Here is a 14,930-nt window from a genome sequence, read left to right on the forward strand (position 1 = left end):
ACCTTCTTCAATAGGATAACACATATTTTTCCATGAAGACCAATGATGTTTGTTCTTACCGTCTCTCTTTCCCCAAAAAAAATTTGAAAAATAGTCCTCAATTTGATAAATAATAGTCTTCGTAGGTTCAAGAGCTACAAAGTTATGAAGCGTTTAGGATTGTAAAATATGCTTAATGATAAGAGCCTTACCACCTGGAGAGAGGAAGTTATCCTGCCATCCACTAGATTTATTGATGACTTTAGTATCCAAATTAGTGAAAAAACTATTTTTCTTCTTACCAGTATAGATAGGGCACCCCAAATAGTGAAAGGGAAAAGTAGAATGATTATATCCAGTCCATGTCTTGATTTTCTTGTTAGTTTTGTACTGGACATCTTGATGAGTGATAAAACAACTTTTATCCTTGTTGATTTCCTGACCAGAGGAATCTTGGTACTTCTTCAGTTCTCTCATGATATGCTTGATAGATTTTTTGTTGATGGAGGAAAACAAGATGATACCATCAACATAACATAAGTGATTGACTTGAGGCCCATTCATGCTCATAGAAAATCCTTTGAAATCATCTCTGTGATTAAGTTGATTAAGGGCTTTGGAGAGTGCCTCGGCTCCAATAACAAATAGAGCTGGGAAGAGAGGATCACCTTGCTTGAGCCATCTAGAAGAGTTGAAAAAACTAGGTCTAAACCCATTAACAATTATAGAATACTAATTGTTAGAGATGAGCCTATAGATAAGTTCAATGAAGTGCTCGCTGAATCCCAATTTTCTGAGAACATTCATAAGAAAAATACAAGATACTCTATCATAAGCCTTTGACATATCAAGTTTCAAAATAATGTTACCATTTTCCTCGTCACCTTTAATGCGATGAACTATTTCTTGAGAAAGTAAGATATTCTCATTAATTAACCTTCCTTTGATAAAACCTGATTGATTCTCAGATATTATCCTAGGAAGGATATGAGCAATTCTCAGAGTCATAATCTTAGATAGAATTTTTTTGGTGAAATTAATCAGACTAATAGGTCTGAATTGAGAAAGATCGTTTGGTGCTTTCACTTTTGGAATCAAGACTAGACATGTGTGAGTAAAGAACCTGGATAGATTGGCACCTATGAAAAAGGAACTCACATAGTCTAGCATATCATACTTAATAATATCCCAAGTAAACTATAAAAATAGACCATTGTATCCATCAGGCCCAGCACAACTATTAGGATCCATGGAAAATATAGCATTTCTAACCTCATCCTCTGTCAGGATAGCCTCCAACAATTCATTATCATCCTCTGTGACCAATCTGTTTAAGTGGTTCAGGAGATTATTGTTGGTATCTCTGGTATCATCATTGTGAGTGAAAAGATTCTTAAAATGATCAATGGTTGCTTGAGCAATTTGATTATCGTTTTCCATCCATTGTCTAGTAGAATCTTTAACTCTTAGTATCTGAGATCGTCTCCTTTTTCCCTTTGATTACACTAAAAATATTTGGAGTTAGTGTCTCATTCTTCAGCCCACTTGACCCTGGCCTTTTGCCTCAAAATAGATTCGTGCAGTTTGGCCACTTGATATATTCAACTTAAGCTTTATGGAGAAGGATTCGATTATGATTTGAGTCATCCATCTCATATTGTTCTTCGATAAGTCTATTATGATCTTCCATTTTCTTGATAACTTCAAAAAAATCACCAATAGTTTCTCTGGACCATTTACTGAGAGCCTTGGAAAGATTTTTGAGATTGTTCTGGACCCTCCACACTGGGTTACCTTGAATCTCCTTACACCATGTTTCCATAACAATATTCATGAAACTGTCATGTTGTATCCAAAAGCTTAAGAACTTAAAGTATCTAATGATACTCAACTTGAACTTTAAGTTTTAAAACAAAGTTCAAACATTTGGAAAAGACTTTTGGAAAACTCTAAGAACTCTTCTTGACTTGGCTCTTACTTCTCTTAACTTCGATATTAACTTTCCTTGAATTGGATTATGGATTCAAGGTTCATGATCTCATGGTATGGATGATTTCATGATGTTTAGACGTACCTTAGAGTGCTGGAATCAACTAGAAAACATAGGTACGTTGCTAAGGAACTAAGACAGAAAGATAGGGAAGGAATGGGAAGAACTGGCGTCCCTGGCGCTCTGAGAGGCGCGGGGAACCAGACCTTTAAATTCAAAGAGTGACTTGGGGCTCTCTAGCTGGCGGGGCGCCCTAGAGGTCAAAATTCAGAGGCCCATTCTTGGGGCTCTGAGAGGGTCAGCGCCCCAGGACCCTACCCAGGTGTTCCCCGACTTTTCTTCTTTCATCTCTAAACCCTCTAATTCAACTTGGTTCTTTCTCCAAACACTTAGAACCAACTATACCATCAATATTTGAAAGATTCTAATCAAATTCACACCTAAAATCATGGATTCGAATCAAACAACTCCTCAACAATTTCAACCAATCAAGAATTTAATAGAACTTCAACAAGCCCATCAAGTACTCATTTCTAAGCTTTCAAGAACTTAAATTCACTGAAATAAATCATGATTGGTGTGTGGGTGAACTAACCCAATGCTATGTGATCTCAGATACCTCATAGGGATCACCCCTTGACGAAATCCACAAGTGATTCTTGAAGAACTTGATGTTTCTTGCTCTTTCTCCTCATTTCTCTTCTCATTTTCTCTTCTCTAAAACCCTAACTCAATATCGTAAAAGCGTAAACTGAATCCTATCAGTTTAGACCCCAATTAATTACCAATAAACGAAATTAAGTCATGGGGTATAGAAAAGACCATAATTCTCTTCAAAAATCCGGATTAGACTTTTCTTATTTAAACAACCCAACTTCAAATGGGCATATCTCACTCTTACGAACTCGGAATCGTAAAAACTCAGTGGTGTTGAAAAGTTTATTCAAAGATATTTCCTACGATATCTAGAAAAAAACCTAACTCATCGTGAGCTAGGAGTTATGGTCGTTTGAAGTTGACCAAAAACTCATCTTAACATACTTAACAAATTTTCCAGATTTTTATATTTTTTCCAGAAATGACTATTTCCAATTCTTAACTTCTTCCTAGTTATTTCAATATATCTCTCATTTGAGAACATTCGTCCTCGAATGAGCTTACTCTTAGTAGGCTAAGGGTGTAACATGCAACATTCAGCTCAAACACCCAACAAGCAATGCAATTACAACATGCTAACTTATAAATGAAAGAGTACTAAGAAGAGAATTAGTACCTTGGTCTGGAATTTCTTCGAATTCGAAGAGATGTGGATATATCTTCCTCGACTTCCCAAGTAGCTTCCTCAACAAACTTTTTCCTCCAAAGAACTTTGACTGATGTTGCCTCTTTTGTTCTCAACTTGCAAACTTGGCGATCTAGAATCTGGACCGGAATCTCTTCATAAGATAAGCTATCATTGATCCCAAAATCTTCAGTTGGTATGATCAATAAAGGATCTCCCATGCACTTTTTCAACATGGAGATGTGAAATACCGGATGAACCGCTGCTAACTCTTGTGGTAGCTCTAACTCATAAGCTACATTACTAACCCTTTTGGATATTCTATAAGCGCCAATATACCGGGGACTAAGCTTCCCATTCTTACCAAACCTTATAAAACCCTTCATGGGTGATACTTTCAAGTAGACCCAATCATCTACTTTAAACTCTAACTCCCTCATCCTAATATCGGTGTAGGATTTCTGATGACTCTGCACGTTTTCAACCTCTCTTGAATCAGCTTCACCTTCTCCATAGCCTGATGAACTAAATCTGGTCCTATCAACCTAGCTTCACCAACTTCAAACCATCCAATAGGACATCTGCATTTTCTCCCATAAAGAGCTTCATAAAGAGCCATTTGGAGGCTAGAGTGGTAACTGTTGTTATAAACAAATTCAATAAGAGGTAGGTGATCATCCCAATTACCTTTGAAATCAATCACACAAGCCCTCAAAATATCCTCCAAGGTCTGAATAGTACGCTCTGCCTGCCCATCTGTCTGAGGATTAAAGGCAGTACTTAAGTTTACCTTTGAACCCAAACCTTTTTGGAATTACTTCCAAAATTGTACAGTAAATTGCGCACCTCTGTCTGAAATAATGGAGACTGGAACTCCATGAAGTCTAACCACTTATTGAAGATACAACTTGGCATAGTCCTCTGTTGTCTTTACCGGTAAAAGTGGGCTAATTTTATCATTCTATCAACAATCACCCAAATCGAATCATGTTGCCTGCGAGACCTTGGTAAACCTGTGATGAAATACATATTAATCATTTCCCACTTCCATTCTGTATGTTCTATATTCTGAGCCATACCACCGGGCCTTTGGTGCTCTATTTTAACTTGTTGGTAATTCGGACACTTAGCAACAAACTCTGCAATGCGCTTCTTCATACTACTCCACAAATAAAATTCTCTCAAATCATGATACATTTTTATAGAACCTGGATGAATGGAATATCTGGAGTTACAAGCTTCATCCATGATCCTCTCTTGGAGTTCATCCATCCTTGGTACACACAACCTACCTTGATATCTCAATATTCCATCTCCCCCTTGTTCAAAAGCCAAAACTTTTTGCTTACGAACATTTTCCTTTAATTCAAGCAAAGTAGGATCTTGGTCTTGCTTCTCTTTTACTTCTGACACTAATGTTGATTCAACCCCATCCATCACCACTAATCCTCCTTTAGTGGAATTCATTCGTCTAACTCCCAATTGTGCAATTCTATTCACATCTTTCGCTAACTCTCTCTTTTCTTCCTTAACATGGGTGGTACTACCCATAGACAAACTGTTTAAAGCATCAGCAATAGCATTAGCCTTACCTGGGTGATAAAGAATACTCATGTCATAATCCTTGAGTAATTCTAACCACCTCATTTGTCTGAGATTAAGCTCTTTTTGAGTAAACACATACTGAAGACTCGTATGACCGGTGAACACATCCACATGAACACCATAAAGATAATGGCGCCAAATTTTCAAAGCAAATACTACGGCAACCAATTCTAGGTCATGGGTTGGGTAATTCTTCTCATGAACTTTCAACTGTCTGGAGGCATAAGCTATAACTTTTCCATTCTACATTAACACACAATCCAAACCAACTCTAGATGCATCACAATATACAACAAAGCCTTGCGTGCCTTCTGGTAAGGTTAATACTGGGGCAGTAGTCAACCTCTTTTTCAATTTCTAAAAGCTTTTATCACAAGCTTCAAACCAGTTAAACTTAACTGTCTTCTGAGTCAACTTGGTCAAAGAAGACGAAATACACAAGAACCTCTCTACGAACCTTCTATAATATTCAGCCAACCCCAAGAAACTCCTAATATCAGTTGAAGATGTGAATCTAGGCCAATTCTACACTGCCTCTATTTTCTGGGCATCAGCTTTAATTCCCTCTCCAAACACAATGTGGCCTAAGAATGCCACAGACTCAAGACAAAACTCACACTTAGAGAACTTGGCATATAACTCTCTATCCTTTAAAGTTTGGAGAACTATTCTGAGATGACTAGCTTGATATTCTTCATTCCTTGAATAGGTTAGTATGTCATCAATGAATACGATAACAAACATATCTAAATAAAGTTTAAAAACTCTATTCATAAGGTCCATGAATGTTACAGGCGTATTGGTCAAACCAAAGGACATACTAAGAACTCATATTGACCATAACGGGTCCTGAATGTTGTCTTTGGAATATCACATTCCCTTACTCTTAACTGATGGTAGCCATATCTGAGGTCTATTTTAGAGAAACAGATGGCACCCTGAAGTTGATCGAAAAGATCATCAATCCTTGGAAAAGGATACTTATTCTTGATGGTAACCTTGTTCAACTGGCGGTAATCTATACACATCATAAGGGAAACATCATTCTTCCTCACAAACAAGACCGGAGTGCCCCAAGGTAAGACACTTGATCGAATAAAACCCATATCTAGGAGGTTTTTCAACTCCACCTTCAACTCTTTTAATTCTGTTGGTGCGATTTTGTATGGCAGAATAGATATAGGACGAGTATCTGGAAGAAGGTCTATACCGAAGTCTCTCTCTCAGGAGGGACTCCGGGAAGATCATCTGGAAAGACTTCTAGAAACACTTTTACTATCAGACTGAATAGGAGGTATCTTAACACTAGAGTCATTAACTTAGACTAAGTGATAGACGCACCCCTTAGAAACTAACTTCCTTGCCTTAAGATACGAAATGAAATGACCCTTTGGCACTGTTGAACTACTTTTCCACTCTAAGATTGTCTCATTTGGAAACTGGAACTTTAAAACTCGAGTTCTACAATCAACCGAGGAATAACATTCATGTAGCCAGTCCATACCAAGAATGACATCAAAATATACTATGTCTAGCTCAACTAAATCAGTCATGGTACTCTTGTGATTAACGGAAATGGGACAATCACGATAGACTCTTTCTGCTAGAATAGACTCACACACAGGTTTAGAAACACTGAAGGGTTCACAAAGTTGCTTAGGAATAACATCAAAATTCATTGCAACATACAGAGTTACAAAGGATAAACTCGGTCTAGCAAAGCATAAACATTAAAGTTAAAGACCTGGATCATACCAATAACAATATTTGTCGAATGCTCTTACTCTTGGCGACTTGTGATAGCATATAGGCAGTTTGCTCATCTGCCAGTACCAGAAGTAGCTCCTCTAGGTGCAGCTTTGTTTGGTGGAGCAACTGAAGAAGACTGGGCTCTATTGCTCCCATTATCATTACCCTTCTTGTTCTTTGGACACTCTCACATGAAATGACTATTCTGGCCACACCTGAAACAACCAGTGGAGCCCTCATGACAAGTACCTGAGTGGTTCCTATCACACTTGGTGAAGGCAGGAGGCTTACTACCCCCCTTGTGCCATACTACCTTGAGAATAGGCAGGTTTGGCTCTAAAATTCTGATTATTGTACTCACTTTTGTTCATAGGTGCAGGTGCAGGTGCACTAGCAGATGATAGAGCAGGTCCCTTCTATTTCTGTTGGAAAGATGACCGGTTGGCATTACTCTTCTGCTGCCCGGACTCATTCCCTGTCTTAGCTCTCTTATTCTTGAACTCTTCTCTATCCTTCAGCTTCTCTACCTCAACCTGCTGCACCTGCACATAGAACATCAACATTGCTATATCCATGTCACCTATTAACATTGCAGCCTTACCTTCCTTACTCAACAGACGAGACAGCCCAGCAACAAATAAACTCATTATGCTCCTCATGTCAACAATCATCTCTGGAGCATACGGGGAAAGTTGTGTGAACCTCAGACTATACTCATGAATGCTCAAGGAATCCTGCTTAAGTGTGAGGAACTCTCATACCTTAGCCTCTTTTAGTTCTCGAGGGAAGAAACTCCCAAAGAAGACCTCCTCAAATCAAGTCCAACTCGTAGGTGGTGCATCCTCAGCTCAGTTCTTCTTCCATTGATTGAACCAAATCCTAGCGATATCCTTCATCTGGTATGCAGCTAGTTCCACCCTCTCAGTACACACAACATGCATGATTTTGAAAACTTTCTGGAGCTTTTCCATAAAATTCTATGGATCCTCAGTAACACTAGAACCTGTGAAGCTTGGAGGATTCATCCATAAGAACTCTCCGATCCTTGAAGTATCAGCCACTTCCTGACGATTCCCTCTCTGTTTTCTAGCTTGGTTGGTTACAACTTGGCTCAACATCCGGATAGCTGCACGAAATTCAGCATTGGTGACCTCTCCATGGGGTTGCACTTCCGGTGCATTAGGTACCTCTTGTTCATGTGGTTCAACATTCCTTCTAGCCGGACAACCTCAGACAACTTTTCGTGGAGGCATGATATGAAAGACACACGTAAGCACGAGTTAGAAGAAATTTCTTAGAGATCAAACTCTAACGCACGAAATGAGTGTGAAAGAAGTGAGGCAATTTCCTAAGTATTGCAGCCTCCTAATTATAGATGTGGCGCGCTTCACACCGATAACTAAGACTCTACAGACACGGCTTCATAAACTCCTTAGGACTCTTGAACTCTGTGCTCTGATACCAAGTTTGTCATGACCCGAGCCTACACCCTGGGCGAGACTGGCACTCGAGAACCATTGCTGGCCCCTAAGCGAACCCTTGGTCTGGCTTACTTACTCAACTGAAGACTTCACTTATCAAAGATAACACTTATAAAACTTAGAATGTTATAAAGAAAACATTCAATTAGCCAATAAGGCAAACTCAAGTCTCAAGATAAGATAATGAAATGAAAAGACTAAAGAACTAACATTTGACTGACTATGAAGCCTCTAAACAATTGAGGTAGATGTCAGGACAAGACCCACGACATTCTAATAAACTAATAATAATACTGAAAGCAATAAAAGGGATCCTCCAGAAAGCAAGGAGGCTCACCACAAGACTTTGAGTTCTCACTGGATCAACGATATGCTGGATGTTGATCCTAGTTACCTGTGTCTGCATCATATAAAGATGCAGGCCAAATGACATCAGTACATTGAATGTACGAGTATGCGAGGGGAATTCTAAAACAAGACATAAGCTTGAAAGGAACTGAAGAACTTACCTGGCTCAACTCAACTCAAACTTAACTGAACTCATTTCAATATAAAGCAGTATAAAACAAGTGCAATATAAAGAAAAGCTTTTCAAAACATGGATATCAACTCTGTGTATTTGGAAATACAATAATAACTCTGATGTGTATGTAAAGATATAATTAAAACTCTGAGATGTATATAAAAAATACAAAATAACACTAATGTAGGAGTTTCTCTAACCGACAACCATCACTTAAGAGCTATTGTGATGATACAGCGTTCTGCCTTATGCTGTCAGGGCCGTCCTATACCTTGCCGAGGGTATAAACCTGAACTACTAAGTGGATCCACTAGTCTATGCTAAAAAGCACTAAAGGAATCATCTAAAAAGCATGATCATTTTCTACCCATGATGGCTACATGATTTATGGGGATTGTGAGTTGTCTGAACTCTCCCCCATATTGATGCTCAATACTACTCCCAAAATATGATAGTAGCTCTTATGTTTAAAAACATACTTCTTTCTGTGATTTGAAATAATTGCTCAAAAACTTAGCTCAAAGGCTACCTTGGAAATCAAAGTTTCCCCTCTTGCTTAATTGTGAAAGCGTTTACTCTTTACAGAAAACTAGCTCAAAGGCTCTTTGGAAATCAAGGTTTCCTTTCTTGTTTAAATGTGAAAACATTTTAAACTCTTTGGGAATACATAGTCCCCATATACTTCTTTAAAGAAATGAACTTCAATCATTACTTTTTACTCTTTACTCAATTTGAACTTTAAGTCTTAAAACAAAGTTAAAATATTTGGAAAACTCTAAGAACTCTTTTTGACTTGACTCTTACTTCTCTTGACGTTGATCTTCACTTTCTTTGAATTGGATTATGGATTCAAGGTTCATGATCTCATTTTATTTTCATGATGTTTAGACGTACCTTAAAGTGTTGGAATCAACTAGAAAACATAGGTGCGTTGCTAAGGAACTAGTACGAAAAGATGGGGAAGGAATGGGAAGAGAACTGGCGCTCTGAGAGGCGCGGGGCGCCAGCCCTTTAAATTCAGAGAGTGACTTGGGGTGCTTTGGCTGGCGCGGCGCCCTAAAGGTCAAAATTCATAGGACGCTTCTTGGGGCTTTGAGAGGGGCGGCGCCCCACCTAGGTGCTCCCCGACTTTTCTTCTTCGTTTTTCATCTGTAAACCCTCTAATTCAACTTGGTTCTTTCCCCAAACACTTAGAATAAACTATACCATCAATATATGAAAGATTCTAATCGAATTCACACCTAAAATCATGGATTCGAATCAAACAACTCCTCAACAATTTCAACGAATCAAGAATTCAATATAACTTCAACAAACCCATCAAGAACTCAATTTCTAAGCTTTCAAGAACTTAAATTTGCTGAAATAAATCATGATTGGCGTGTGGGTGAACTAACCCAACTCTATGTGATCTCACATACCTCGTAGGGATCACCTCTTGACGAAATCCACAAGCGATTCTTGAAGAACTTGACGATTCTTGCTCCTTCTCCTATTTTCTCTTCTCATTTTCTCTTCTCTAAAACCCTAACTCAATATCGTAAAACCATAAACTGAATCTTATCAGTTTAGACCCCAATTAATTACCAAAAAAATAAATCAAGTCATGGGTATGGAAAAGACCATAATGCCCTTCAAAAATCTAGATTAGACTTTCCTTATTTGAATAGCCCAACTTCAAATGGGCATATCTCACTCATACAAACTCGGAATCGCGCAAACTTAGCGGCGTTGGAAAGATTATTCAAAGATCTTTCCTACGATATCTGGAAACCTACCTAACCCATCCTGAGCTAGGAGTTATGGTCGTTTGAAGTTGACCAAAAACTTATCTTAACAGACTCAACAAATTTTCCAAATTTTTATATTCTTTCCAAAAATAACTATTTCCAATTCTTAACTTCTTCCTAGCTATTTCAATTTGCGAGATGTTACATTAGAGGTTCTTGAGTTATGTGATAATGACAAATAATCAAATTCATGTGGGAATATTGCTAATATTTTTTAAGAACCTATTTTCCATTATTTTTAATGTATGGATATTAGTAAAGGATTATTTGCAAGCTTAATGCAATTATTATTTATGATCGCGTGAAACATGGACAAATTACCTAGTTGGTATATGTGATTGAATATTAATGGGGACAGCATGAAAAAGAATTGTTGAGTGTTCCAATCTACTCCCTCTATTTCATATTAACTAAATTTGTGATGCATGCACACTTATTAAGATAAACTTTTAAGGATATAATTTAAACCGTACTTTTCATTATTAGATTTTGTGGAATCATAAATATAACTTTACATGTACTGTAATTTATCTCCTAGAAAATATCAAACTTCATAAAAGAAAAGGATAAATATAAAAAAAAATCAAACATACATCTTAAACTTTGAACAGTTCAATTATTTTAAATAATAAAAAGACTCCAAAAAAGCAGTTAATATGAAATAGACTATTACTTTTTCCTTTTAGTTATTATGTTCCATCATCATGCACCTAATAATGATGACATCTCTCTTTAATTAATAAACACTATATACCTAGCAGTTTGGGGTCAGCCTAGATTTTTTTAATAATAGAAAGTGGGTGTTACCTAGCATCTTATAAGACAAGGTATCAGAACAAATAATTAGGACTACTTGTACTCCCTCCATCCATAATTGTTTGTCAGGGTAAGGTCATGCACACCCCTCAAGGAAAATTTAATACAAGGTGTAATTTGACTAATATAACCCTACTATACCAAGAATACCAAAAGTCCACATAACTTTTCAATTGAACTACACTATCATTAAGGGCAGAATTGGAAAAAAGTGACTAATTATTTCTTGATTGTTTAAATTGACAATTAATCTTGGACATCTATTTTTAGTATACCTGTCAAACAATTGTGGACGGAGGGAGTATTAGTTTAAGGATTTAAGTTAGATTAAAGTTATATACATTTATGGGGTAGACAATTTTTTTAATTACATTTTCGAGTAACTTGGATCGTGGTAGTAAGTTAGCTACTTCATTTATTTTTTTTAATAATTGTAAATATCTTTTAGTTGTCGGTGCACAGAGAAATTACACTTATAATTATAACTCCCTCGGTCTCAATATATATGATATATTTTGGATTTTGAAATTCAGATAAATCTATTTTTGACTTTAAATTTTTCATATATCTTTTAAATATTTTAAATTATCAATTATTGTAACTTATAATAATTTTTACAAATAAAATGTGTCATATAAATTAGAGCAAAGAGGGTATATTGATTATATTCCCTTCATTCATTTGAAAATATTGGGAAATGAATAATATACTCCTTCATTTGAAAATAAGTAAATTGTTAATGTAATGAATATCCATTAAGAAAAGAAGTTTAGGAGATAAAGTGAACATCACTTTCTGCTTTTGCCCTTTTAGTTATTTTTTCAAATTATTCTTGAAAATATAAATAGTTCAAAGTAAAATTATAAATATATTAATTCTCTTAAAATTATCACCTAGAAAATATTAATAAGGGGCAAAAAAAGAAAGAAATTTCTAATAACTTTCTTGAACATTATACAATTTTTTAAATTTTGATCTATGAAAAAAGATTACCAATTCACTTCTTTTGAAATAAAGAAAGTAATATAAGAAAGTAATATGTAAAAAATAATTAAAAGGTAATAAACTATTTTCTGATTTTTAAACTAAACAAATAAAAATATATACTCTATTCTTAAGAATGGTAAACTAACAAAAACAGAGAGAGAATGTATATCGCTTGGCACCATAAGAAAGTCGGTTGATCTACCAACTCTGTACTTGTGTTACATCCTCATTAATATGGTGAGGATGCATTACTTAGAGCTCACCCATGACCATCCATAAGGATTACGGTGGAGCAGTAAAAAAAAAATTTTAATTTTAATTAGAGGTTTTACGTTTGAGTTTTTTTGGTATGAATTCACCTTTTCTTAAAAAGTGTTTTACCTTTTTATGTGAAATTCTTCAACATAAATTTAAATTTAATCAAATTTTAATATAGACACTACAAACCGAGTTATTTAAGAAAATAAAATTGAGCAACCCAACATCTGATTTTCAATGAACAGTTGCTTTTAATGTGTAGAATTATTGACAAAGAAATGAATGCAAAAGAACAATTATGAATGTCAGGGCCTAAAAAAGCATTGGGAAAATAATGCATGTGGGGCTCCTTTTCAAGAGGTAAGCATCTTTGTCAAGATTTAATGTCACTTTGTCCTCTAAACATGTGGTGGTTTGTATGTGCAATGTCTATCACTCTTGCTCTGGCTTAAATTTAGGGGTAGCTTCTAAAAGATGGAATTTCTCCATCAACAACAATTTATACATTTCATTAATAACAATTTGTCATCTCAGAATTGAATAATTTGCCATTGATAAAATCAATTGATGGCTCTGGTTTCTTGGGCTAAGAAGGAGCTTTCTAGACTCAAACTCCAAAACATGCCTAAAAGATTGACACTTCCTCAAACTTCCACCAAATGTTTGGCACTTCCTCTGGTAAGTCACCAATACATCTTTTTTTTAAAAAAAATCGGTCACAGTTCAGATAGTCAACCAACTGAGCTATTAAAATTCTCAGTCACCAATAGATCTGTCTCTCAGTTCCTGTTTTTTTCCCTTTATTAACAACCGTGGTGACCAAATCAGTTACAATCACATTGACTATTTTAATTAGTTTGAGTAAATACTCTGCAGTGTATTTTAAAATGAAATCCTTATATGTGATTATATTGCTATTAGTAAATTAATAGACTTGTTAATCTAAAAAGTCACATAATTATCATATTATAAAGCTTTGAGTTGATTGCTTTTGGTGATGAAATGCAGATCCAGGAAGTGGTATTAGATGCAGATCTAAGATGTGCCAACTGCCAAAACAGAGTCTCTAGTGTAATTTCAAATGTTGAAGGTGAGTTATCTCTACATTTTGTATGTGTTTGATCATAAATAATGTGATAATTGAAAGAAAAAAAAGTTTAAGTTCGATTTTTTAAAAAATTGAAATTGTGCATAGAATATACTTCCTCCGTTTCTATTTATATGTCATCATTTTGGATTTAACATCTCTTAAAATCCTATGTAAGTTTATTATTGTATCCTTATTTAATAAAAATTCTTGAAGTCAAGTTTCAATAAATGAACATAATTTATTTATTTTAATTAATTAAATTGACTAATGGACATGATTAAATTCATGATTTCGAAGCCAATACTCCCTCCGTCCCTATTACTTGTCCATTTTTTTACTTGACACACAATTAATAAAATAATAATTGATATAGTAAATTTTAACATTATTCCCTATTAATCGATAGAATTCCAAAATCAATTTACTCATCAAAGAGATTATATTTTTTTTTCAAAACATCAACTCTTTAAATAAATTGAGGGTATTATAGATAAAAAAACATATTGTATTTTCTTGATTTTTCAAAAAGGACAAGTGAAAAGGGACAAGTAACAAGTCAAGATTGGATAAATAAAAGGAGTAACTCTCAAAGGTAAAATAGAAAGAATTTATGCATTGATTTTGTGAAAAAACAAATATTAAGGATTATCTATTTTTATTTAGAATGACATATAAATAAGAACGGAGCGACTATTTTATTAGGGAAAAAGTTAAGAAAAAAATATAACTGTGTTTTTGAAAGCTAAGTAATAATCCTAATTCCTATATTGATCCATTTAAGCTTTCAACTGAATATTGCAGATGTGGAGTCTATCGTGGTGCACGTACTAGATAAGAAGGTGACTCTTATTCGCAAATCCACAAGTAAATGACGTTGAAAGCAAATTCATTCAAACAAAACAATGTTACAATTTAGGGACTCAACCATCAGTACAATGTCATATTACACTAACTGTTGCAATTTATGTACAAATGGTTGTGATCTACTTGTTTGTTGAAGAATTTCACCTTGTGAGAAATAAATTGTTGACCTAAACATCTGAAGTTCTCATGTAGTAGTAATTACTTTCTGTCGACAAACAAACAATCAACGATTTACATAAAGTGATGGGACAGTTTTACTCTTAATCACAAATCTTAGATTCAAGCCTTGGATATGAAGAAAATGTTGTTGGGAGCATCATCCCCAAAATGAGTCATGCAGTACGGAATTTAGATTTGATTGGTTTCTAATACAAACATTGAATACGGAGTGAGTAATAAAAAATAATAATCTTCTATATTACCTTAAAAGCATGAACTCCTAACTTGAATGTTAAATTACTATAATATCCCTAACTTAGATTGTGACTCTTTCGATGAGTTGTGACTATTCCGATA

General features: G+C 35.2%; 1 protein-coding gene across 1 annotated transcript; it reads left to right on the forward strand.

Moving 5' to 3' along the window:
• The first annotated feature begins 13,021 nt into the window (after window positions 1-13,021).
• LOC125830136 (uncharacterized) lies at window positions 13,022-14,588 on the forward strand. Its single transcript, XM_049509338.1, has 3 exons — window positions 13,022-13,138; window positions 13,469-13,550; window positions 14,352-14,588. Exons 1-3 carry the CDS (start codon window positions 13,028-13,030, stop codon window positions 14,420-14,422), a joined length of 264 nt encoding a protein of 87 aa, XP_049365295.1. The 5' UTR covers window positions 13,022-13,027; the 3' UTR covers window positions 14,423-14,588.
• Window positions 14,589-14,930: the final 342 nt, after the last annotated feature.

Source organism: Solanum verrucosum, unplaced genomic scaffold, assembly GCF_900185275.1.
Source record: "Solanum verrucosum unplaced genomic scaffold, falcon-dt-bn FXZP01000024.1, whole genome shotgun sequence".
NCBI classification, from domain to species: Eukaryota; Viridiplantae; Streptophyta; class Magnoliopsida; order Solanales; family Solanaceae; genus Solanum; species Solanum verrucosum.